Source organism: Mixophyes fleayi, chromosome 3, assembly GCF_038048845.1.
Source record: "Mixophyes fleayi isolate aMixFle1 chromosome 3, aMixFle1.hap1, whole genome shotgun sequence".
Lineage (NCBI taxonomy): Eukaryota > Metazoa > Chordata > Amphibia > Anura > Limnodynastidae > Mixophyes > Mixophyes fleayi.
Window position 1 is genome coordinate 104157381 of NC_134404.1, and position 27759 is coordinate 104185139.

The 27759-nt window shown below is 41.2% G+C and overlaps 1 protein-coding gene across 1 annotated transcript; it reads right to left on the reverse strand.

Annotated features, from left to right (window-relative positions):
* Window positions 1-41: 41 nt before the first annotated feature.
* SERPINI2 (serpin family I member 2) lies at window positions 42-27759 on the reverse strand. Its single transcript, XM_075200566.1, has 8 exons — window positions 27465-27759; window positions 25262-25492; window positions 19506-19700; window positions 18085-18277; window positions 16613-16710; window positions 12062-12148; window positions 9454-9540; window positions 42-295 (listed from the first exon to the last, which is right to left on the reverse strand). Exons 1-8 carry the CDS (start codon window positions 27724-27726, stop codon window positions 219-221), a joined length of 1230 nt encoding a protein of 409 aa, XP_075056667.1. The 5' UTR covers window positions 27727-27759; the 3' UTR covers window positions 42-218.

The following is a 27759-nucleotide window of genomic DNA, read 5'->3' on the forward strand; positions in this document are numbered from 1 at the left end:
TATTTGAACTATCTAAACAGAAGACACTGCAAAAGACTGCATGGATAATCGCGGACAAAAGTCTGCAGTTTGTTTGGTTTATTAATAAAGTTGTGCTATAATACTTTTCACTGTTCAAATCTGTGACTTTGTTTTATGTCAGAAGTGGATTAATGACAAGTAAAAAGTTGTCACATTTTGGTTCACAACAGTTCTAAGAATATGAGCGTTTATTTTATTTATAATGATTCCACATCTCGTCCTCTTGCATCACTCAGATCTGGATTTTTTACCTTTCCCATAAACAAAATCGATCCTAGGAGAGTAAACAATGCATTAGAGAACAATTAGATTTGACAGGATGTTCATAAAACTAATGTAATCAATAAACTATCTTGTTTTTTCCATTACAGATAATCATTGTGCACAAATATGTTGGTTCGGATTATTGTAATAGATTGTGGTTCCTTCCTTTGCAGACACTATAAAGAATATATATGCTTTATGTCAAGGGTTCATTTCTCAAGGCCATTGAGTACTTGGTGTTGTATTATGTTCAGTATTGTGTGATATCCACAGTATGGGCAAGGAAGATATAGCTTTTCAATTAATTTCACATATTTAAGAGGTCACACAGCACTGCTTTTTCCATGAAACAATACATTAACTTATTCTTCCTGTCTTCAGTTTTTTCAGCAGAAAAGTGTGAGACGATAAATCAGCTCATGTGGTCTATTTTGGCAATGAAAGTTGCAGGCGACATTGTCATAGATAATAAATATTGTCAATTGAGAAATTCATGAGCATGTCACAGCTGTTGGCAACCCATTCCTGCCTAAAACTGTGCAGCGTAGTAACTACAACACTATTATCCAACGAGGAAGCCAAAATGAAATATATCATAAATCAACAACATTTTAAAAAATCTTTTACAAAGCAAAAACTTTGCATAGTGGACTGCACTTACCGTATTTCCCCATGGGTCTAAAACCTGGGTGCGTCTTATACAGGGGTAGCGGGGAACTAGGAGGAGGGGGACAGACACAATGCAAGCGGGGAGCACGGAGGAGGGGTCAGGCACAATGCAAGCAGGGATCCAAGAGCAGGGAGACAGGCACAGTGCAAGCGGGGATCCAGGAGCAGGGGGACAGGCACAGTGCAAGCGGGGATCCAGGAGCAGGGGGACAGGCACAGTGCAAGCGGGGATCCAGGAGCAGGGGGACAGGCACAGTGCTAGCAGGGATCCAGGAGCAGGGGGACAGGCACAGTGCAAGCGGGGATCAAGGAGCAAGGGGACAGGCACGGTGCAAGCAGGGATCCAGGAGCAGGGGGACAGACACAATGCAAGTGGGGATCACAGAGGAGGGGGCCAGGCACAGTGCAAGCAGGGATCCAGGAGCAGGGAGACAGGCACAGTGCAAGTCTGGATCCAGGAGCAGGGGGACAGGCACAGTGCAAGCCGGGATCCAGGAGCAGGGGGACAGGCACAGTGCAAGCGGGGATCCAGGAGCAGGGGGACAGGCACAGTGCAAGCGGGGATCCAGGAGCAGGGGGACAGAGGTACAGTGGCAGCGGGGGAGGGGGGGGGCATTTTTGACAGCTACCGTAATATATATTTTTTCCAAATTTAGCGGCCAAAATTAAGGTGCGTCTTATACATGGGAGCACCTTATACATGGGGAAATACGGTAATTTACCACAATTGCCTTTGCCATGCTCAAATCCAAGCTCATTCTATTAGTGGCCTATGACATCATTGTGTGCTGGGTTACAAAGATAAACATTGTACATTATATAGAATTTTTGCACTGGATTCAATTCCAACCTGGGCAAAATCTGTATGGAGTTCACATGTTTGTCCTGTGATTGCGTGGGTTTCTTCCGGGTGCTGGGCACTTGTACATTTGGACTTACCCATTTATTCATTCATTTGAACTTTTGACAGTTTTTCCCAATGTATTGTACGGTATTAAATAACTTAATGATAATAAGCGGTAATCCAGGCTGCCTTCACGCGAAGTATTGAAATGTATCTTTATACTGTGCACTCAATTACATTGGTTTCATAAAGCATAATTACACGCATTATGGGTCTGAGTCATTAAGGAGAGCAAGGTAAAAAGAGGAATACATTTGATCCTGGACAACCCATGTTACAATGCAAGGGGTGCAAATTAGTTTATAATTTTGCATGTAAGGAAAATACTGCCTGATTTCTGATGTAGCACACAAATACTTGTTGGCTTTATTTTTACACCGAAATTCAGGATATGCCCTACCCCAACTATAAATCTGTCCCCACATTTTAAATTTACCTCCCCCTCCAATGCAACATGGCTTTGCCCAGGTGCAAAGTTACTCCCTTTTTTTTGCTTTGCTCTCCTTAATGACTCAAGCCCTCCATACTTTAAGTGCCTAGAATAAGTAAATAGCTCAGATTTTGCACCACACAGAAGGCCCTGAGTAACCGCCTTCTTGGAGGGCGTTTTGTTCAGTACAAAAGCTCTGCACAGGCTTGAAATGAAATCTCATTTTGACAATGAAGGCAAACGCAGTCACAAAATTGAAACTAGATCTTAAACTGTAGGGACAACCCTAACGCCATCATTCAGACAATTTTCTGTGCAAATTGGTCAGCAGCAGCATAAAACCAATCTCTCAGTTTGCAAAAGCAATCATGTCTAGTCACATGGGAAAACTAGATTGTGCTGTACACCACGCTTGTTGTTTGCTTTATAATTTACCGCTACTGACTTACATACATACAAAGAAATGGAGACAACATGTTTCTATGATAGTGTACCGGATGAACTTGGGCAAGATACAAAAGAACAGTCACGAGTTACAAAATATGAATGACATTCAAATGTCCCTCATTTCCAGGGCACAAAGCTTACTTGGTCCCTAAAAATATCACTGTTTTTATGACTGACCAACTATTGTTCTATGTGCAGGATGTAAGTATGTGCCCTTACTTAACAAAGTGAGTGATATAAGCTGCATTAGAGGCTGAGCTTCGTTTTCTAGAATTATGTTTAGCAAAAAGTTTCTCCAACTATGTAGAAACTCCCCTTTAGGATCACTGCATCACCTTAAAATCAGGGGTTCTTAACCCCTTGGGGTCTGTGAATAGAATTCAGGATGTCCATGAACTTGGATGGGGAAAAAATGACATCTTTATTACATCTCTAAGTGGAAATTTAGCACTTCCTTCAATTATGAATTTAGACAGCAATCCACAGTAGTATTAGAAGTACTTGTGTCTTTATAACACAGATTGGCCTACAGGCGACAAAAAGGGGCCCCTAGACATGTGGCCTATGGAAGGGGTCCATAGGCTTCATCAGATTGCTTAACAGGTTCATGGCATAATAAAGGTTAAGAACCCCTGTCTTAAATGAACCACCTGAAACTTGCATTATACATTTTGTCTCAGGAGGCTTAGAAGGAGTTCTGTGTCTTAAACTCATTTTAAGTTATTTGTCTCTTTTCCTTGAACCAAAGAGAAGCAGCAGATTACTTCTGTATTTCCCAGTTCTATGAACTCCATAGCTATCAGGAATGCCTTTCTGTGTCCAGGGCCGGGTCCCATCGGTATGCGATACAAAATCATTTTAACTGCCGACCACTAGCCACCAGTGTTGAATAGATTCATTAGTCCTACATATGTTCAATGGGTCACTTGATGGATCCACTCACAGCTGCAACAGTCTTACAGCTTTTTTTGTCCTCTTACCACACAACCAGCAGGGCAGGGGTCAATACCCCTCACTTATTCATTAAAATGGAAAGTTCCTGGGATAGAAGCATCGACCCATGGCTTCACCTGCAGGGGCTGGCTGAATCGGTTCCATGCTGGGCTACCCTAAGCTGGGACAATGGACTGGACTGCTGAGTTGAGTCTTGACCCATGGGCTAAAATTTGCCAGCTCTCCCCTGTCTGTCTGTATGAAACAAAAACAGGCCGAGCATCAAGAAAGCCATTTTCAAGCCATCGGGGATTTGACGTTTCTGGCGAATGACACATCCAACGTAAGTAGGCCTTTTTAAATGGACTGCTTGAACTCCACACAAAACTTTTTTTTCTGTGGAAAGTATACTTAAAGGAAAACTACAACTATAGAAAAAGTTGTTCAATAATGAGTACATGAAATATGCACAGAAGGAAAATAAAGTGTTAATTCCCAAAAATGTTCACTGACATGCTGTGCAGATAAAAGGGGGCGGCGGTGCTTCACTAGCACCAAAGCCAGATAAGGAGGTTTGACTCAGATACACATGCAGCAGGAAGGGGGGGGGAACGTGCAGGCAGGCACGTCCCCCTTTCACACTCAGGGAGTAAGAAGACCAGTGGAAAACTTACTAGAAAAGCCAGGTGGGGGAGGTTAAGAGCTTGCAGGGACAGGGACAGGAAGTCAAGGGTCAGTATAGAGCAGAGATTGGGGACAGGAAGTCAAGGGTCAGTATAGAGCAGAGATTCATAGCAGAAGCAGCCATTGCTGATCAGGAAAATAACAATTACTTGAATTCCAGCAACAAACATGCCTGCAAATAACCTAGAACACACTGCAAGCAGCCTTCCAAAAAGGCAGAGGAACCCATCCAGACGTTTGATTGAGGCAGCTGAGATCGAGAAGCCTAGGCTGGCACAAGCATTATACAGCAATGGCCATGGGTCACATGTGAGCAAGAGAAAGAGTGCAGCTTCATGCAGAGCTAAAGGTCAGAGAGTAGCCAGGAAGAAGCAATGCAGCAAGGAAACCTCAACTATCTTGCTGGAGCCAGAGGCAGAACAAAACCAGCAAACAGCAGAAATCGTCACAGAGCAGCAGCACATGGTGAGTGAGCTGTCCCCCCTTCCCCAACAAATTTCTGCACATGGTCAAGGGGCTGAAGATGATGAGGATTCGGGAGAAGAAGGCAGCTTAATGGGGCAACAGCTTGAGGGGCTGTGCAATACACCCTCATCACAGCATTCATCTCTGACTTGCATGACCACAGTTTTACCCCCCAATGGAGGATATGTTCCACAGGCAAGGGGAGCGAATGGACTTAGCCTCAGTAACGGCAGCGGGAACCCGGGATCTTGGGTATTCATCGCCCCAACACAGTTACAAGGGCAGCCACCTAGCTATGGTCCACCGCCTCCAGTTCCAGGACAGCAAGGATGGGGGCCCTACGCCGGATTAGGTCATCAGCCTGCTCCATACCCCTATTATCCCCCACGGTTACCCTCTCCCCCGCGGCACAGATACCAGCGAGAAAGCGGGCGCAGCCAAGATCGCAGAGAGTTCAGGCATAGAAGCACGGAGCAGAGGCATCAGCGGCATGGCAGACGCAGATCGGCAGGGGAGCACAGTCAGCACAACTCGCCTCAGCGCATTGAAGCACGGCCATCATCCAGGCATCAAGAAAAAAGATTGCATCAAGAGAGAAGATCGCATCACACCAGACATCAGCGCACATTGCATCGAGATAGGAGCTCACACAGGGCGGCTGCAGGTGCCGGGTCCAGCACTCCAGCAGGAGAGGGTCATCGCCAAGTCCACGCCAATTCCAGCGGGACTTCAGCAGCTCGACATCGCTCATCAGTGGCCACATCCAGCCCGGTCAGTATTACAGCAGCAGCCGACGCCAGGACCAGCACGACAAAAGACCTCTTGCGCCACTACCAGCGCAGAGATGAGCATATCAGCGGGGACTGGTGAGAACTCTATTAATGATACTAATGTTAATGATGTTAATAATATGAATATGAATAGGAGTGATCGTTGTAATGTACATGTGGAAGTAGAGGACAGCTCGGGGTTAGATAGTTCTTCTGAATCCGAGGGCGAGTCAGCGTATAAGGCTTTTTAAGGAGCAGTGGCGCATGCGGAGGATGGCGAGAAAGAAGCGCAGGTTAGCCGGTCCTGGGGTAGATGTGGTTAGAAAGCAGATGGGGCAGGCTTCTGAGCATAAAGCTGCAGCTTTCGAGCAGGCTGGGGTATCACTAGGATGCGATCTGGCTGCAATTGCAGCTCATTTGCTGAAACAAACAAGGAGGGACATTGTAAAAGGCTCATTCATTGATATATATACACCTTGACGGAAGCAGGGCTAAAGGAGAGCTTCAGTGCATGTTTAGGGAATTCAGTGTCCCTATTGCTCAGGAAAAACCGAGGGCCCAAAGCCAATGATATCTTACCTAGGAATCAAAATTGACACCGACAGATTAGAGTGCAGGCTCCCAGCACACAAGATAGCAAAGCTCAGTGAGGTGGTTGGCAGGTGCATAGAGGCTAGGAAGGTCACGCTAAAACATATGCAGTCATTGCTGGGGTTGCTGAACTTCGCTTGCCGGGTGATACCGATGGGCCGCATATTTAAGAGGAGGCTGGAGAGAGCTACAGCAGGCGTAAAAAAGAAGCACCACTGGATTCGCATTAGCAGGGAGATCAGAGAGGACCGGTTGGTATGGGAGCGTTTCCCGCACAAGTTTAATGGGGTGCGTTTATGGCCCGCATCAGAGCAGCCTAACCGTGAGCTGCAGCTGTTCACAGACGCAGCAGGGGTAATAGGTTTTGGAGCATATATACGGGGGAATGGTGTGCACAAATGTGGCCAGAGGATCGGGTCATTAGCGGTCTCACTAGGAACCTAGCTGCGCTGGAATTGTTTCCAATAGTGGTGGCGTTAGAAATTTGGGAAAAGAGGTTGGAGAACAGGCACATCAGGTTCTGATGCGGCAACCTAGGGTTAGTGCAAGCCATTAACAATCAGTCAGCATCACCCCCCCCCTGTGATTAGGCTGCTTAGGTGGTTAGTTGCAAGGTGCCTGCATCAGAACATTACATTCAGAGCAAAGCATGTCTAGGGTGAGCGCAATACCATAGCTGATGCGCTCTCGCGACGGAAGTGGGAGGTTTTCAGGGAGGTTGCTCCTCAGGCGGAATAAGTAGGCTTACCATGCCCTTCCCATCTTTGGCAGATTGTCAACCCGGTTTAGGTGAGCTGGTGGCGAAGTCCTTGGCGCAAAAGACATGGAGAACTTATAGGGCAGCTTGGGACAGGTGGCAGCAGTTTATAGCCAGAAAAGCATCAGAGGCTAAGGAAGCCCTACAGATATTATTGGCATTCCTGGGTGAGCTACACACAGCCAGGGCTTCAAAGGCCAGTGTTAGCAGCATACCAGCTGGGATTGCCTTTTTACCTAAATTTGAGGGGTGAAGCAGGTATAACCAAAGCATTCATAGTGCGTACAGTAATGAGAGGCTGGGCCAGGAACGAGACTCGGAACCCGGATCCCCGGGAACCAGTAACAGCAGATAGGCTGAGGGAGTTAGTAGGGATAGCACCTGCAATATGCAGGGGCGAACGGAAACAACGCTGTTGACCACTGCATTCATTTTGGCATACAGTGGGGCTTTCAGAGTCAGTGAGTTGATAGCTCAATCCAATTAATCATTCAGATCAGGCCTTTTGCGAATGTGGTAGTGTCTGTTAACGTGGTGCTATGTAAGATCCACAGGTCTAAGACTGACCAGTTAGAAAAAGGGAGGTGGGTCCAAATGTAGCACCAGGCGGATGCGGCGGTTTGCACTGCGGCTGCAGTGGAGCAATATCTCGGCTCAAGGCCAGAGGGTGGGGAAGTCTTCCTGGTGCACGGGGACGCATTCCCTTTAACAAGGTTCCAGTTCACAGCAGTTTTTAAGAGATGCGTGCAGTTAGATTTAGTACAAGGAATCGGGATAGATTTGGTGTGGATGAAAGACCGCTGGGGTGCCGTTACATTAGTATGGTCACATATCATCCCAAGGCTGTCCTGGAAAGGTGCGAGGAAGGGAGCGGGCATTGACAGAGCTCGCAAGAGGGTGAATTCGGCCATATGTAAACTAATTTCCGCGTGTGGCGGCATCAGCATACGGCATGAAGACATTAGCATGAAATGCATTGGTTTTTATAGGAGAGATGGAGTACACCTGTCAGAGGTGGAGCTAGACTTGTTCAATAACGCGATACAGGAAGCGTTGGAGGTGTTGGCCGGTTGGTGTCGCAGCTTGGCGGTGGGGGCTTCGGCCTCATGAATGGTTCATAAAGGCCTCGTGTGGCGGTGGAAAGCGGCGCGCAAGGTATAGATATGGGGGGGAACCAGCATCGAAGCATAATCACCCCAGAGAGGCGGCCGTCTGCCCGGCTCCAGCTTCAACGGTTGGGCCTCTACGGGGGCGTGCCAAGGAGAAAGAGGGTGTGTGTGCACAAGATGCGGGCTCCAGGGGGCGTGCTTGCAGTGCCCACATGATGGGCAGAACACGCCCCGTAAAAATTCCTGGGGGGTGTGCTTGCGGTGCTCACAGGGTGGGCAGAACACACCCCTCATAAGGTGAAGGAATTGGTAAAATAAATTCCTGGGGGGGCGTGCTTGCGGTGCTCACAGGGTGGGCAGAACATGCCCCCCATAAGGTGAAGGAATTGGTAAAATAAATTCCTGGGGGGGGTGTGCTTGCGGTGCTCACAGGGTGGGCAGAACACGCCCCCCATAAGGTGAAGGAATTGATAAAAGGAAAGAGATCTTTGTGCACTGCTTTCCCTGCATTTGTTGTTGATTTTAAATAAAACTGACCGTTATTTACGCCAACACCAGCCTTGCGTCTTTTCTCTTATTTCACTAAAGGGTTTGTTTCCTCCTGCTGGATGCCAACAAGTAGGCATATCCTCCCTTATACTACAGCATGCATATTTTGCTTCATGTTTATACACTGTTTATGCTGTGCAGCACACGCTGTAATCTAGTCTGGTGCAAATTTCTTGTGTCGTCAAGCTACTAATGTTATGAGTTGCACAGAAGCAAATGCTTAGCTGTGTACATTACAGAGTATAAAGGACGGCATGGTGAGCTTTCACTTTATTTGTGAATGAGGACGTACACTAGACTTGATTTTGGAAGATCTATATCACACTGGTAAAATGTAAACATAAAATGTATGTGTGTGAATTGGTGCTTTTGCAAGAGCTCAGTGACGTCACCACAAATATAAGGGAATGGACAGACTTTTCTCCAGACTGCAACCTCTTCTAAATATACTGTCTACGGGTGTCTTTAAATGCAGTCAGGAATATGTAACATTCTGATAATTAGAACCCTTTTGATTTAAGTAAGTGCATTTGAATATTTGTTATTTAAACATTAAAGAGACCAAAGTCTTTTTATTTTTCATACATAGAGAACAGTGTCTTAGGCGATAATAATATGCGATGTGTGACTTTTGAATGACATGATAAGACTATGGACTGTCAACCTCAAGATACACAATTTTATTTGCTGTTGTCATCCATTGAGCCATTAACTAAAACCGCTGTCACAATATCACAGAGGTTATGTAGACTTCTGACTTCAGTAAATGTACCATACATACACATCAATTTGGCTGATCACGTATAGGCAAAATAAAGAATACATATTAATACTGAGTTAATCTGTACATATCAACGTACCTGACAGGTTGTGTCTAATGAAGAACAAGAAAGGCCGATCTGCAACAAATCTGTGATTGACCAAGCTCATTGCAGCTACCTGCATTCCTTAAACATAAAGATAATGGAATTTTTTGTTTTTAATCTGAAGTTTGTTTGTTTTTTGCTCTAAATATCTATTTGTAATTTAATTTCAACAATTCTAATGGTTTGGGCCAGGATAGGAAGTAGTTCTGGTCAAAGAGCATAAAGAAATGCAATATATAAAAAAAGACTTGTACTGGTTGGAGGTTATGAACCCATATGCTAATCATGCATATTGGTACATAACCTCTACTCTATCATTGTTGGCACTAGTAGATGTAGCAGCCCCCATCTTTTTGGAGAAATGACAGTTAAGTGGACAGAGAAGACTTTCATAAGATAAGGATGTGTACCAAAAATGTAATGTTTGGAACATTTTTGCTTATTAACTCTATATGACATGGTGACATGATTAATATATTGCTGCCAAATTAAATGAACACAATTCATTTATTCTATTTCTAAAGGCTAATCAGAGATTTTGTTAGTGCAGTAGTTACTTAGTTACTGAACATGATGTTATAATTAAAAAGAGTAAGTAAGCATGCAGAAAAGGTACGGGAAACTAAAAGCAATTTATTGGTATGGCACCAAAAGTGTAACCTGAATCTACCGTAAGGTAGCTAAACACTCTTTTCATTATCATGCGGTACAAATGTTTTTGATGAACTTGCACAATTATTATCATCAACATTATTGTCATTTTGTGTGTTGACGATGGTCACAATGTTGGGTACTTCGGTTTCCTCCCACACATTTCAAAAACATACTGATAGGTTAATTGGCTGCTATTAAATTGCCCTTAGTCTCTCTCGGTCTGTGTGTGCGTGTGTTAGGGGATTTAGACTGTAAGCTCCAATGGGGCAGGGACTGATGTAAATGAGTTTTCTGTACAGCGCTGCGGAATTAGTGGCGCTATATAAATAAATAGATGATGTTGATGATGAACTCAGGATATTGGATGATCAATTGCTGCCCCAGCATTAGAGCAGGAACCAATCGTTGACTGGCCTCTGTAAATTAGATTGCACTGTTGGAGGAGACAGTGGTTTGTCACAGGCAAGTCAGTAGATGTTGGAACCTGTCACTCTCCAACAGATGCCTTGGGACTAAAAGTCCCAGCAAGCTGAGGCTTGTAGTTCCACCATAGCAGGAGAACCATATATTGTCCAAGCAGTACCAAGTATTTGTAGTTCCAAAATTGCTGGAAAGCCACAGGTTGCCTTATAGTCATTGTATAGAAATGTTAGGAACCTGCTTCTTTCAAGCTGTTGTGGAACTATAAGTCCCAGCATGCTAAGCCTTGTGGTGGTTGTTGCTATTTTTATTAGCAACATTGGTACTTCACCAATAGGAGGACCTGGAATTTGTCTTTCTATTGGGACAGGACCAGCAATTAAATATAAATAGAATTATAAGATATATTTGTATTATTACATGCAACATGAACCTCCTAGAAATTCTATAACCAGCTACTACTACAGGCGAAGAGCAGCAGCTTGAGGTTCTCTCGTTACACTGATAGTGAGCTCTCAGACAGTGACACCTTAGTGCAGTGCTGGTGTCTCTATTAAAGGACAGGGAACAGGGGCAAAAAATGGAGTGACAAGTACTGGTGGTCTTTCAATGCTGCCATTGATGTTCCTGCATAATGGACAAGGGATACACAAGGCTCCTGTTCATTATACCTAAACAAAGTTAGAAATAAGCACACCCACACCACTTACATAAATACATTTTAATTGAACAATATATCTCTTAATCTAATGTAGTCCAGCACTGACTGTTCTTTTAACTGGATCTCAATGATCGATATGATTGGTCTCGCTGACTTCTGAATAGTGGAACAGGTCCATTCATTTTGCACACATCTGATAGGCTGGCCATTCAAATAATTTAGACGGGGAGTCTAGGAGACTCTTGTTTTAAATTCATTCAGTGCTGCTACTGATTGAGGCTGGGGGGGGGGGGGTTGTAATACACATTTTTGTACACCTGGTACCCTGTGGATTTTGACCCCCATATCTTAAATGCAATTCTCATAACTGTCATGATTTCCTATGTGTACAGACCCTCACACCAGCAAACTCTAGATAATTTCCCTGATATGTTTGTTCCTGTTTTACATGTCAGTTTACACAATAGATTTTTTCTCTTATTAAATTTAGCATTTGCTAAATTTAATAAGAGAAAAGCATTTATTAGCATTTGCTATCAAATACATCTGTGTCACTAAGCAGGTTCAATCATATTGTCTGTCTTGTTCTCAGTGGCAGCTCTAATACAGTGGCTGTAATTATGTATAGCAGGGGTGTCCAGACTCTTCTAACATGGGATCTACTTTTGTCTGTGTTCCTGATCGATCATAATTCCATTATATATCATGCAGATATGGGAAAGCAATGTTAGCTCTGTGTGAATACTAAAAGTTATGTGCTTTTATAAAGTAAACCACTACATACACATTCCCCACCTTTATGTGGTCTATCTATACAGCAACATCCTGTTATCTAATAACAAGAGATAGGAAAACTTATTTTCTTACCAGTTGAGGCAGCAGCTTCACTCCCTGCTTCATTTACTTCAATTGAAACTTTCTGAACCACCTTTGAAATGTATATGTTTGATGTATCTAAAAAGAATCCACAACAATTAACATCATACAATTGTTCCTGTTGTCTGTTTATAACAGTGATGGGGAACCTGATACAACTCAGGGGCCTTAATCTCAGTAGTAACTTAAAATACAGCAACAAGAGACACCTATCTGTAATAACATACCAGCAGGCATTGTAAAGAAGTGTTACAAGCAGACCTGGTCTGCAGGAAAAGGCTTGGAGAGCATTGTTTATATTAATACTAGCATTGTTTAGGGAAAATACAACTCAACTGGATAACATGCCTTAATGGGGTGTAGGAGGATCTTACAACCTCACTGCTGTTACACCAATGAGCATATCATTATCCTTATAGAGACACTGATCTGTGGGGTACCATGTATATATCCCTGGTAGGCTCCACTGCCAGTGCAGTCTGCAGCTGAGTCAGGGGCCTCGAAGTCTGCTCAGGAGGATACTACCCCCAGAGAGGTGCGAAGTCTAACGGAAAGGGAAGTTTTCACCAGGGATCCCCACAAGGGAATATGGGCTTAGCAGGTCTCTAACCTCAGGTCACGGTCCTCTAGGGGGCGAGGAGCTAGACTAGATGGAGGATCAGGTGATAATGGTTGCAGTAATGATATGGCCGAGCCTTAGAGGCAGGTCCAACAGGTAAGTGGAAGTTCAGGATGATTATAGGAGAGAGCAATAGTCTGCAGAAGGTGGATGAGCTAGAAGCCCTGGAGTAGGATTAGCAGAGACGATCTGCAGAGTAGCGGCAGCGTCTTGACTGCGGAGGTGATACAGGTATACACAGGAGAGCAATAGACTGCAGGGTAATGAAGCACTGAGGTCCTGATGAGCTGGAAGCCCTGGAGCAGAATCAGAGGAGATGCACAACGATCTGCAGAGTCTTGACTGCGGAGATGATACAGGTATACACAGGAGAGCAATAAACAGGAGCCAGAGGAGGAGACGTCCTACCGAATAAGTAGACCTGAAGATCTGGCAACCATAGTAAGGAGACAGGTACTTAGGCTAAGCAAGTGAATGTAGGGAGTTTTGAAAAGGCCAGGGAGTATATTTACTAAACTGCGGGTTTGAAAAAGTGGAGGTGTTGCCTACAACAAATGATAACTAGAATATGCTTCATTGCTATAGGCAACATCGCCACTTTTTCAAACCCGCAGTTTAGTAAATATACCACCAGGTGTGTGCATGCTCAATTTAGAGCAGCCAACATGAGATGTTAGCTGGTGCGATGTGTGACGCCAACGGGCTGCTTCTCACCATGGCACACATGCACACATGCACACGTCTGCCTTTAGTTATGCTCTGAGAGAAGAGACAACAATAGTTCAAGAAATTAAGCATATATTATCCAAAGCTGCTGCCTGGTACTGGTGGTGTGTGGGGCGTGAAGGAAAAGGCTGCTTCTTTCTCTGTCCTATTTCCACAATGCATTATCAGTCCACAGTAATTCTTTAACCAGTATATATTATCTAGCTGACATGACATGCTGGGACTACATGTAATGTCAGTGGCTGCTATGCCATGCTGGACATGTCAGCCAAAGCCTATCATTGCACAGGCACTTTTATGGATTTGTATATGCAAATACTATGCCATTGGGCAACCAGTCTTAAATGGGCATTTATGAATATTTATTCAAATATCTAGAATGGATTCTTATAAATACTGCAGTGGTGACAAGGGAGAGAAACGGCTGCTTCTATGTGTGTCCTATTTCCACAATGCATTCACAGTCCACAGTAAATCAATGTTCATCATTACAGACAGTAAAATAACCAGTCTGTAGTGATGAACATTATGTTACTCTTACACAGATTGAACCATTATATACTTTACAGTAACTTTATGCCTTGTGCTCTAGGAAACTTTTCTGGATATAAATGGGACCCAGTGCAAAGTACAGAAAGTAGTGAGGGCTAAGGGCTCACAATTGCAATAAAATATTACATTACAGGAAAACAATCTAGATTTTATATGTTACGTATAATTAAATACAACTGAAGTCTGTCATTTATTTAATCAAAGAAAGTAACATGGTCATTGTACTGAGCTGTTTGTAAGCATGCTTGTAGTCATACATGCCTACTTCTCCCCCGGGGGAGAAGTCACGGCATTGAATGGAGCGGGCAGAGCTTAATGAGGCTATTAAGCCCCACCCTCTCCATTCACTGCTCTTAATTTCGCCAAATTTCGTGAGTTTTGCCTACTCTTCCGGGAGTCCGGAAGGACTCCCCGAAATTCGGGAGCCTCCCGGGAATTCCGTGAGAGTAGGCAGGTATGCTTGTCCTTCGGGCAAGAGTCACATGGGCACTTTTTATTGCTAGGAACTCAGTGCTTACATACTCTTTATTCATGTGTGTCTACAAATATCGGCACCCTTGCATTTTTTTCTAATAATGCACCATTTCATCCAAAAAATTGTTGAAATTAAAAAATATTTTAGTATTCATATATGCATTTATTTGGTTGCAGCGGAATAAAACACAAAAAGCAGAAAAATTAACTAAGTCATAGCTTATTCCACACAGAAATCCTTAAATGGGTCAGACTATACTATTGTCACCTTTTAGAAATAGTGAGAAATAATTAGATTTCAAGAAGGAGATTCTTCTTCTTCACTTTAGAACTGAACTCACCTATGGGGAGTAACAGGTATCTGCAATATGAAAATCAAGCTGAAATAGAGAAATGGAATCATTTTCCTCTTTTGTGTCACTATTTACTGCAAGAAGACAGAGGATTGTCTGAGGAGATCAGACAGAAGATTGTAGCCAAACATGGACAATCTCAAGGCTACAAATTAATCACCAGAGAACTTGTTGTTCCCATTTCCACTGTACGTAATGTTATTAGTGATTTTAAGGCCCATGGCACTGTAGCCAACCTCCCTGGACAGAGAAACCTTGATTGAAGACTGCAGCATAGCATTGTTTGAAAGTAGAAGAAAGCGCCTCTATCAACTGCCAGACAGATTCAAGCTGACTTTCAGACACAAGATAAGACAACTCGCTGCACATATCTCCAGCCCATTGTGAGAGAGGGACATAAGAAAGTCTGGCTGGACTTTGTTAAAACACACCTGAACAAGCCAAATTCCTTCTGGGGGAATGTCCTGTGGACAGATGAACCAAATTAGAGCTTTTTGGTAAAGCAAATCATCCCTATATTTACAACAAGCAAAATGAAAAAAACACCTTTCTTACAGTCAAATATCAAAGATATTCAGAGATGATTTGGGGTTGTTGTGCTACATCTGGCAGTGGATGTCTTGACTGTGTCCATGGCTTCATCATATCTGGAGATTACCAGGTCATTTTGAAGCTCAATGTTGAATCCAGTGTCTGAAAGCTGGGTCTCCACTGAAGGTCATGGGTCTTCCAGCAGGACAATGACACTTCCAAAAGCATCCAGTTAAGGTTCAAGACAAATCACTGGAGCAGTTTGTACAAAAAGAGTTGACCAAGCTGCCAGGAGAGAGGTGCAGGTAGCTCATCCATGGCTATAGGAAGCGGTTGATTGCAGTTATTTTGACTAAAGTATTACATATAGAATAAAAAGCAAAGGTTCTGTAAATTATCAGAGAAAGAATCGTGGAGTCCAAATATTGTTACTAATTTCACCTTAGAGGAAATCGTGAGTTATTTGAAAAGAGTGCAAGGGTGAAAATATTTTTTACCACAACGGTATACTTTATAAGCTTTAGAAAGCTGCAGGCAGACATTGCACTGACAGATATTGAAAATGCAGAAATGGGGTGTGTCCAGTATATGAACATATCAGAAATGGCGCCATGCCTCTGAAATTTTATGGTTTGTCAATGGCCCCCATTATGTACTACCAACATCAAATTGTTTCATATTTAACCATGAAAGGCTGAATACTGTGTGCATTATTGGAATTTCCTTTGTTTATATTTAGCATTTTATTGTAACATTTATACCCCATTCATACTGCACCAAAATCCCGGGTTTTTGCCGGGGCGAGCTTAAACGACCCGGGTCTTGGTGCAGTATGAATGGTACAAGTGAAAAATCCCGGATCTAAAAACCCGGGTCTTCAACCCTGGATTTATCGAGGGGTAATTCCCGGGTCGGACCCGGGTTGAGAGAGAGAGAGAGATTTTTTCATATTCCAGCTTTCAGCCAATGAAAAGTGCTCTGGTGATGACTCCCACAAATTGCCAGGGCACAGACTTGGGCAGTATGAATGGGGTCAACCCGGGCAATTCCCGGGTCAGAGGTGCAGTATGAATGGTGTTTCTGAGCTGGGACGCTCCCAGCCCCTGCAAAAACCCGCATTGAAAAACCCGGGATATTGCCGGGGCGGCAGTATGAAAGTGGTATTATACTAAATGTTATATTTAGTTACATTTCATTGTTGTATTCAAAGTGCAGATCTTTGATTATGTACTGTAGTAGACACACTGCACACTAACTGAATTGCTTAATAGAAATTACAGATAGTACCTGTTATTCCTGAAAGATCACAATTTAGATTGAATATGTCAGTTACGTTCAGATGTAGTAAGGAGCTCTTTAAGTCAACTTTATGTTCTATTTTAAACCTGCAAAGAATAGAAAATGTACTATATTTTCTTACACGATCATCATTTAGCATGTTTCAGCCTTCCTTTCACCATTAGTACTATAGTGTATTTTCTTTATTTTCTGCAGGAAATTATGTGTGTGTAATATTTTAAAGGGTTGGCCCAAGAGATCAGCCCGGTGACTCAGTGGTTAGCACTTCTGCCTCACAGTTCTGGGGTCATGAGTTCATTCCCGACCAGAGCCTCATTTGCGTGGAGTTTGTAAGTTCTCCCCATGTATGTGAGGGTTTCCTTCGGGTGCTCCAATTTCCTCCCACACACCAAAAAAACATACTTGTAGGTTAATTGGCTGCTTACAAAATAAACATACTGTACGGGTGGAATTCAGTAAAGAACAACGCGGGCCGCACACTATTACTGTTATTATGGTAATAGTGCGCATTTTTACCGTTACTATAGTCACTTCAAAGCTGATTTTTGCTTGTAGCTCTGTGAGCCGCAAGCGAAAATCTGTATTAAATAAACCGTAGTAACGGTAATGATGCTGCCCCGCGTTATTCTGGATCTATCTCTATGTGTGTTAGGGAATTTAGACTGTAAGTTCCGATGGGGCAGGGACTGATGTGAATGACAAATATTCTCTTTACAGCGCTGCCAAATTGGTGGCGCTCTATAAATATAAGGTGATAATGATGATGAAGGCATCTCTGTCTCCCAGTCCAAGCAGGCATTAGCACACCCACAGAAGGGAATACTTGATAAGTAAATCCCTGTAGAAACAATCCACTCTGATTGTAGTCCCAATGAAAGATTTTTCACACCAACAGATGAGTTCAAAGAGAAAACAATCAGTTTATATTCAGCCTTGTCAGTTGTTCTCTGGCAGCAGTATGTTAATGAAACATATACTAAAACCCTAAAGAGAAAGTAAAGCCACATATAGGAGTGAACCTTGCACAGTATGAATCTCTGCTTGGTTGAATCATTCTGTTATAGACAGCACTATTTTACAGGGTATCATTACTGCTCCTAGTACACCACCCTTATGTAAAGGCTACTAATAGTGTTTGTGTATTTAACTATATCATTTGTACCAATTAGGTATATCTTAGTACTATCACTTTTGGAAATATTGCATGATCAGAGTATTTATTTATATTTTAGGTTTTGTGGAATTTTAATGTTTGGCTCTAGTGAGACAGTCCTATGTCAAATATACAGAGTAACTATGACATTTGCAGGTAACAATAAAAGCAAATAACTAGACATAGTGCATGTAACAATCTTATTTTCCATTCTAGTGGAAATAAACAAAAACTTATCAATTAATGGGATTATTTTCCTTTACACTTATCATTTAAAATAGTCAGTGACAATTAAAATTACACCCACCTTGGCAAGCTAATTTCAACCATTTCCTCCTTCATATTGCTGTCCCAGCCTTTCAGTAGGGGTGCAGTCAACAGTTTTTCAAAGTCTTCTATTTCCACATTTTCTGCAGGGAGAGCTAATACTAAACTGAGTTTGTCCCCTTTGTAGGGCAGTTCTAATACTTTATAGTTCACATCACTCTCTGAAAAATAACCTGAGAAACATAATGATAATATTAGTTAAAAGATAAACATTTAGGTATGATTAGAAAGGCACAATCAGCGTGCAGGTTTGTAAGTATCTTAACCACTAGATGGTGCAGCTGAGCACAAGCCTTTCCTTGAAAAAGGTCGTTTCCAAAAGTGTATAAATTTAAATGTGCACGCCCACATCCAAGTTTTGGGAGCTACACTGGAAGATGAATCTGTAACTACTTTTGTGGTTTAGTGGGTACAGATGGAAACACCTATGGGTGGAAACAGAAAAAATTATTTCAAAGTTCATGCAACTACCACTTTAACTTCACCCACTTTAGTCATTTCGGGTTTTCGTTTTTTTCCCCTAAAATAGTACTGGGATCAGCCTCATTTATGTTTTAACATCTGGACCTTATTTATAACATATGTTACTATCATATGTTTATACTTTGAACGCTTTTCGTACTTTGATAGAAGTGCACCCTGTAAGGTGCAGGAGTCATCTCGTTATAGGTGTAGGCTGATGCCTGGTTTTCACTGTCTTAGAGGAGTAGAAAAACACACAGTGTTTTGCAGGGACAAAAATGCTCTGTGATCACACACTATACACAGGTCACACACTATACAAGGGACATCTCCCTGAGTGTGGCTTCAATCTAACATAAATAATCTCTTCCTATAAATCAAAATCTCATGTTGGCATGTGGGTGCACAGCTAGACACCTATCCCATACTCAGTAAGGAACTTCAATAATCAGATTCCCATCAGATGTTAAATTTTGCATCTTGCAGAATCACCATACGGACTTGCAAATCCATGTACTTTCTTGTACAATTGTTTGCATTTGTAAAAATGCAGGCTCATATAGCACATGCTCAATGGGATGTACATATTTTGCACTTTTATACGTGATATTTAAATACGTGAACTCAGTGGTTCAATGTTCTTGGTAGACAAAGGGAAATAATCATCTTGTTCAATGCAAAAAGAACATGTGGTGCTTGGTATTTCCTGGTGATTATTGTCATACCAATTACAGCATTGAATTTGTATGTAAACCCACGTAATACATGGCCATATCTTCATGACCCAACCAGAGGCTACAAAGCAGTTATACTTATATACAATATTAGCTACATAATTTAAGGCGGTCTACTTACTGCACATTATTGAACAGATTCTACAGAATGCATAGATTTAGGGTAACTTACTGTATTGAAAAGGTTTTTATAAATGTGAATTACCAAGCTTTGTTGCTAAGTGAAGGTGCATCATGGGTATCTTGGTAGTAATGCCCCTTTTCACTGTAAAGTCTTCTGAGTAAGTAGACTCTGAGCTAAACTTGTGTTTCCATTCTCCTTTGAAATAAATAGCATTGACCAAAACAAGTCTTGTGAGCGGTCCAAAGTCTCCGCTTGTAAACATGTTTTTGATTTTGCCTGCACAAAGAAAGATAAAAAAAAATAGTTCTATTTAGAGGAGATATGTGGTCTTGTTGTAATCCCTTTTCTAACAGGCGTTTTTTTTTATTGAAGTTTTTCTGTGAACAGTAAATGACAAGCTTTTTCAAGCTTGTGGCTTTTATGGGGAATAGGAATTACATGGTTTGGATGTGTCTGTCTTGTATTTCTTTTTGCTGACATTTCTGTCAATAAGTTTTACTAGCATCCAGTTAGGAAATTGAATTACTTGATAATGATAAACAAACATACCCAGAATCCTCAGCGCCTGACAAAGTCCCACAGAACATAACTCAAATTTAACCCACTAATTTTAATATAAAGATTTGTACATGATAACATGGCTTGTTTATATGAATCTTGGTAACTTAAAAAAAGAAAAGTATCTTATTTATTATTTTTAGTTCATTATAGTAATGTGAATTAAAATTGTCCAGTGGTTGAATAGTTCAGAAGATTGGTTACTGTATTACTCTAGTACAGGGCTATTCAGCTGGTACCCCTTTATGAGAACCTCTATTGTTTAAATTATATGCCAATATTATTTTACTGGCATATGGCCCATGAACATGTATTTATAATAACACATATGAAATACTTGAACAAGACTGCTAAAGAATTGGCTAATTATGAAATATCTATATTCCTCAAGCACAATGCTACATTCAGTGCACCCTGGGGCTTAACTTTATACAAAGTCAGAAAATAGGCAGCAGACAATGATGAGAATACAAGGATGCTCCTATATATTAGATACAGATATTGGCAAACAATTAAAGAATACCATTTGCAGTCCAAGTAGCCATTTTGTTGGGTGAACCAATTTTCATGAGACTGCAGCCTATCAGTGCACTAGGAACCTGTGACGTTGCTGAGGCTCTTCATGCAGGCCCGGCGCTCCCATTAGGCAAGGTTAGGCACTTGCCTAATGGCCGGGCTCTGGAGGGCGCCACAAGAATGTAAATTACTTTAAAACTGTGCGGCGACCGCTGACCATACCTGTCACGGCCGCCGCACAGCATTCAGATGCACGGGGGAGGGGGAGAGGCTATTGCTCACCACCACCGCCTCTCTGCTCCGTCTCCTCCCCTCCACTCACTAGTGTCAGTGAGTGGAGGGGAGGAGACGGAGCAGAGAGGCGGCGGTGGTGTGACAAGGTAAGGATTTTTTTTTGGGGGGGGGGGGTGGGGGGGCCAGCGCCGATTTTTTCAAAATGCCTAGGGTGCCATGGACCCTAGCACCGGCCCTGTCTTCATGGTTATTATTCATGTGGTACCGGTTCATAGTGACTGATATACTGCTCAGAAAATGGTAATTCCCACCATGTGTAGGTGACAGGTGCTTTTTAAAAGATATCCATCTATGGTTTTTGACAGGAGATCTGAGGAGAGAAAGATACTTGCCTAAAAGTTATGGATAAGTATCAAGAGGCAGACTGATAGGGCACAGTATTATTATTATTATTATTATTAATCTTTATTTATAGGGTGCCACAAGGTTTTCCCAGCGTCCTATAGAATACAGACAGTGGACCAAACGGTAAAACCTTACAGAACAATAAACAAAATAAATACCAGGGGGTAAATGTACCATCGGTTTCTGCAGTTGCCGTAAATCGGCAACTTTGCAGGGGAAACTTAAAGCGGCGATAGCTATTAAAGGCAAACTTGCCTTTAAAAGCCATCACCACTTTAATTTTCCCCTGCAAGGTCGCAGATTTACGGCGACTTGCAGAAACCGATGTTCATACATTTACCCCCAAGACTTCAAAAGCTCCAAACATAACTTGCAGAAGAATATGTAGAGAGACAGAAAGGAAGAGGGCCCTGCTTGTGAGAGCTTATATCCTGAAGGGAGGGCAAACAGACAGGAGGCACAATGGGGAGTCAGATGGGACCAATCGCAAGAGAAACGAGTGGTGAGAGAGGTGAGGAGATCAGTCATAGAGAGTAGTTTAGGTGGATGGCTGATAGTCATTCTAGTGGAGAGGAGCAGCCCGGGAGAAATCTTGGATTCTGGAGTGGGATGAGGTGATCATAGTATGATGAGCCTATTTACAAAAGTGTGCCCAATTTCAGCAATAACTAATATTTTTATCGCAGGATTTTGCAGCCATAAAATATAGCTTTGTCACAATTTATCAATGTTATCTTACTAGGACTGCACTGGTGAAAAGTGGTTGTCCCAGCGAGTGTTTTCTCCAGAGATTTCATTCGCTGTCCTTACCCCCACAACGAAAGTTATTTTTTCCTACTTTCAAGATCATTGTTTAAAGTGTGCATGGGCAAAATAATAATACACAAAAGGGCATGCACAAAAATAATCTTATTTAATAAAAGGTGGAGTAAATCGAGAATTAACAATGGCAGTGACAGGAATGCATTCCGGATGCCAGTGCAACGCATTGCGATTCCATTGTTCTTCACTACACGCCTACCCCAGAGCTCTACACAGAAGGCAGACAGAATGGATGCTAGCTTCAGCACCATGCACCAGCGGACAGCGACTTAGCCAAGCCAATGATTTGATTGACCTTGATTGAGATGGGAGGGGGAGAGCAAGAATAAAACGCTACTAACAAATAAGTGCCAGGCATACTACATAAACCCCTGATCAGAATATTAAGCAGGTATTAGGGATTTATACTGAATTAGGATGGATGTAAGGTGATGTCACTTTACACAACAGGTGCTCTGGCTGCAAATATGAATGAGAGCTGTATGTGGGCAGAGATACACAGAAAAAACTGTCTATGCCTTTAACAGATAGGGCTTTTTTTGTTTCTCCCTATCTCTGGCGAAGGTAAGGCTTTTCTCATTTGATAAATTGTCTCCTGATTGATGAAATAGGAGTGGGGGAAATATATAATGTTCTACTTGCCCTGTCACTTTTCAGAAAACTGAGCACAGATAAATAGTGAAAGACCATGTGGTCCTGGCCCTTTTCTATCAGAATACATGTAGAATACACACAATTAATAAAATTAGATAAAATATATGTAAGTAAGATACTGTTCTACAAACTGATTTAAAAAACATTAGCCACAATTTTATACAACTCACTTCTTAATAATATCACTTTTTGCTTTTTTAATAAGTAGGTTCAGTTTAAACTATAAACACTACCATATGGTGGAACAAAGTGACATAATAGACCTTTCTTTATCACAGCTCAAATAATGCACCTAGTCTTGTGTTTTACAGATAAAGCATTAAAGAGATAGCTGCTTTCAAAATAGAAAAGTAAACTCTCCCAGCATTTATTACTTGTGGACTGTAATTGTGAGAAGAGAACATTTGGGCCCTATTTATCTTATTGACTAGTGATAGACTGAGAGAGTCACTTGGTTTCCAGGATATTTTCCTGTGTCCTAATGTGAGAGGAAAAACACACAAACAGATGTGACCCTGTTACTGCACACAAAGTTATGACGGTTAACCTTGATATGAAAGATAACTTCTAGGTAAAGTATTTTTTACTTAAAGGAGAACTTCAGGATTGTTTGTTTGTTTATATTACACAACCAATAACCAGATGTATTCATTGTCCTTAATTTATCTGCAGGCTTATGTTTGAATTAAAGTACTTACCACAGCAGTTGTAACTCATCTTTTTAAACACACCTGCTTGTATAGAACAAAACTGAGTGATACATTTCATTCATTAAGTTAACAAGGGAACCAATCACTGAATGCACTAGAAAGTAGATCCTAGCACTCTGCGGTTCCAACTACTGTTCACACTGGCACACAGTTGACCTTTAAAGGCTAACCATGAAAGGGGTGTGGCTTCACCAGAATCTGAGTATGGTGGGCAGGTCTGGATATATTATGGGTCAATCAGGGTGTGGTTTGGGCAGAGTGTAGGAGTAGCTTATTTTGCTTTTATTTTATTTCTAAAATGTAGGAAGCTTTGCTTGAAGTCTTTATTACAGCTCAAGTCACTGGCAATGACCAGAGTTGCCATCAGAAATAGGGGACCCACAAAAGCTGAGAAATAGCCCACTCTCATCTACACCATGTATTTTTCACACCAGCATCTCCTTCCACAGTGACCTTTCCACATCCTGATGGCCAACATCTGTCTTTTGCTTTTAAACAACTTTTGATCTTTCTACGCTTCAAAAAATGTTAGTTGTAGTAGCCTAAAAGTCTCATCAACTCAATGGAATGTATTGCTGATATTGCCCAAAGTTGATGACATTGACAGGTTTTCAGAATATTGGAACAAATCAGCATTGTTTATGCCTTGCTCAGAATTAATCGCTTAAACAAAGTTCTTTTTTTATTGTTTAAATATTGTAAGTGTCATTTTGCCTTTTTTTTCTCAATTCATCTCCAAGATCTGAAAAGTGGTATGGTCATATAGTGGTAGAGGTCTGAAGAAGAGTACCCTAATCCTATAACACTCACACAGTTACATCATCTTGTTTCAAGTCTGTAATAATACTGTGAAAATGTGTCTTTCACAGGTACCATTGATTCCAATGACATTTGCTTCTATATGTTCACACTGAACTGTAGCTGAAACTCATGGTACATGAATGCACTTATAAAACATACAAAAATCTTCTGCTTATATTGCAATACGTTGGAATTTGAAAGATGTGTATTAGCAAATTCATACAAAATACATACCTGAAAAAAGTAGGGATGGAAATAATGTAGTCCAGTGTTTAGTAATTGCTATTATCCAATGAGAGACTTTCTTTTGTTAGTCTCACTCGCAGAACACTAATGAAAGCAGATACAACATCTTGTAGCATGCATTTAACATATTAAAGAGTAAAAAAGAAACATGTAAATCAGTGTTAAGAGGTATTGCTTACAGTCCTAGGGCCTGAGTCATTAGGAGAGCAAAGCATAAAAAAGGAGTAACTTTGCATCTGGGCAAAACCATGTTGCATTGGAAGGGGAGGTAAATTTAAAATGTGAGGACAAATTTTTAGTTGGGGTAGGGCATGTCCTAGATCAACTTTAAATTTCAGTGTAAATATAAAGCTATCAAGTATGTGTGTCCTAAATGGAAAAAACAGCCAGTATTTAAGTTATATGCAAAATAATTAACTCATTTGCACCCCTTACATTGTAACATGGTTTGTCCTAGAGTACATTTACTCCTTTTTTTTGCCTTACTTTCCTCAATGACTCAGGCCAATAGATTGTAGAACTAATAAAAATACTTTGGTTGTTATAGTGTTGAATTTTGATGCCAGATGGGCAGTTTCTGGAGCCAGAGGAGACATTTATAATAATAAGGGACAACTTGGAGGGATAGAGGGGACCTTTGAGAGATACATGATCGTTTTATAACAAAAAACAGTCTTTTTTCTATTATAATTCAGATTTGCAGTATGTTAGTCACTCAATCCACATATCTTCCAAGCCCAAATAACTCGTTATTTATATGCTAAAAATCTACTTTGATGTAAGCCTAGTGTGCTTTGTAAGCCTAACTTATTTCATTGAGAGCAATATGTCTAACAAGGACAAAAAAAAAAAGCACTAAACATTTTTATCTCAACAAAATGTATAGATTACCATTTGTTTGCATTTCTACCCATGCACTTATTATTTTGGCAGAAGCTTTCAAATCTTGGAAATTCACCGGCTTTATTTCACTCTTGAAAAAATCTCTGTTGCTATGGAGATACTGCTCCTTCACGTGAAAGCCTTCTTGAAGGTAGAGGGCATTTGCGAGATTAAATGTAAATTCTTTATTTTCTTCCGAAATGACTGCAAGCAGCTTTTGGAGCCTGACAAACTCCTCACCTACAGAACACGATTTGTGTATTAGTGGAATTTAATGATCAAAATATACATTAAAAATGCGTAGAAAGCTGTTTTAGAGTAAGATTTATCACTAATAATGTATTTTCTCCCCCTCACCTTGACATCACACATTTTACCAAACTTTATCCAAGTGATGATCCTGTTATTTCATACCACAGGTCATAGAATCGCCGTTAAAATAACATAAATAACATATAACTAACGTAGTTAGTTATATGTTAGAGGTAATTGGTTGAGTAAGAAACGTGTTGGGACAAAATAATGTTTGTCACTGTAGCAGAAAAATAATTAGCTCTCACTCTGCTGCCAGAGTTGCTGTACAATTCAGTACAGTACAAGGTATTTCTATTGAACTGCGAAGAGATGAAGAACGTGATTTACTAATCCATGAGAAAACTCGTCCAAGCCTGTGTTCTTTCCATTAGATCTAGCTGTTAGCTGTACAGATATAATTGTCTAACCTGCAATGTACAGTAATTTGAAAGCTATGTGCTTGATCTGTGTCAGTGTCATGTAGGAAGAGCAGGTTCCCTTGGGATTGTATCTCATTTTAATGTCCTTGCACTGAAACCATATGAAACATCAAAGATAATGGGCTAAGTTTGCACAACAAGAGCAGCGGGTAAATAAATATATATATATATATATATATATATATATATATATATATATTATTTTCTTGTAGGGTGCCCAGTGCACTCCATACCATGGGAACAGCAGTAAATGAAATTTATATATATATATATATATATATATATATATATATATATTGGCAGACCCTCATTTTCGTTAGGCTTTCCTGATTCATTGTACTGTATATGATAGCATACTATAGTGGAGTACGGTAATTTGCTATTGCATATTGCATGTTAAAATGAAGCAGGGAAGCTATATGGAAATGCGTGTCTACTGACCCTTGAAATTGCTGCTATATCAGCTTGAGACCAGTAGCCGGGCTGTCTTCAGAGCACGCTGACATGCCGCCCGTCAGCAGGATTGCAGTCCCTTAGGTAGATATAATTAATAAGTATCAATGCAGGAGTTTTTATATATGGTGGGCACATGCGTTCATATTATTAAATGCTGGTGAAACTAATTAAATAAATGCTCTTGGACCAATAAATATCCAGTGTGTAATATAACATGGAACTAATAGTGTATGATTAACTTTTATCAAACATTGGCTTTTCAGTAAAGCCACATTTTGACATGAGAGTACCCTTAAAACGTACTCATTCTGGTATGGATTATTTTGGCAGTATACATTACTCCAGAAGCAAGCACCAATCCCATAAATCTCATTAGAGAATTCTCACTCAATTTTTTTCTAGCAAAGTGTAAAATAGGGAATCTTCATTGAGGAAATGAATAAATGCCACAAGTACATACAATATGTGGCTGTGAATACTGAAGTCGCATCACCACCTCATACTTTTTTCTGAATATTTCAGGACAGATGTGCCTTTAGCATCTACGGTCTGGTTTGTATATTTGTTTGTAGTACCTGTGATAGTTAGTGCCAATCAAATATGTTCAACTTTTGAGAAAGAACTATTTCTTACAGCAATGTCTAACAAAATAAAAAAAAATATTTGTTAATATATATAGGAAGACAGTCTGTCTTCATACAGCAGACAATGCGCTGTGAATTGATAGCACTGTCAGTCCCACAAAGACCATTACTCCATCCAATTTTTGGATGTATTCACCTATGATTGATATCCTGTCCAAAGATGATTGCAAAACAAATAGGTTACAGTTACAGACCAGTCTTTCACATCTCTCCTGAGCTCTGTGCTCTGAAATAGCCCACTGATACATTAACATTATTGGCTTTAGAGAGGGCAGACCCCATTTGCTGACAGTATAAAGAAGCATTGATTAGCCCTTCCATATCTACCAAAAACCATGTAGAAACTACCGGTTGGGGATTAATAAAATGTAGACTCACTTTCTTGATTTCCCTGCAGTTTTAGGACATCCTTTATTTGATGTGATGTTCTTCCTTTTGCTCCCAGTTTTATCATTCCTAGAATCAAGGTAACACCAAGTGGGGAAAAAATAATGTTCTCTTCTGTATCAACTGACCGTATGGCCCGATGCAGATCCACAGCAAATTCAGTAATGGTGTCTCCCCAGAGCCTTGGAGCCGTGCTAGTTACACTAACTCCAGCAAGAAACAAAACAAACAGCAATATGAACGGTCTGCTCATTGTAATACAATCGCCAAGTACTCTTCTGGGTCC

Coding starts and splice junctions, on each gene's coding strand:
- SERPINI2 (XM_075200566.1), bottom strand. CDS start 27,726: ATGAGCAGACCGTTCATATTGCTGTTTGTTTTGTTTCTTGCTGGAGTT. Junction 9,541..12,061: donor TGAAGCTGCTGCCTCAACTG/GTAAGAAAATAA, acceptor TTTATGTTTAAG/GAATGCAGGTAGCTGCAATG. Junction 296..9,453: donor CATTAGACACAACCTGTCAG/GTACGTTGATAT, acceptor TTACTCTCCTAG/GATCGATTTTGTTTATGGGA.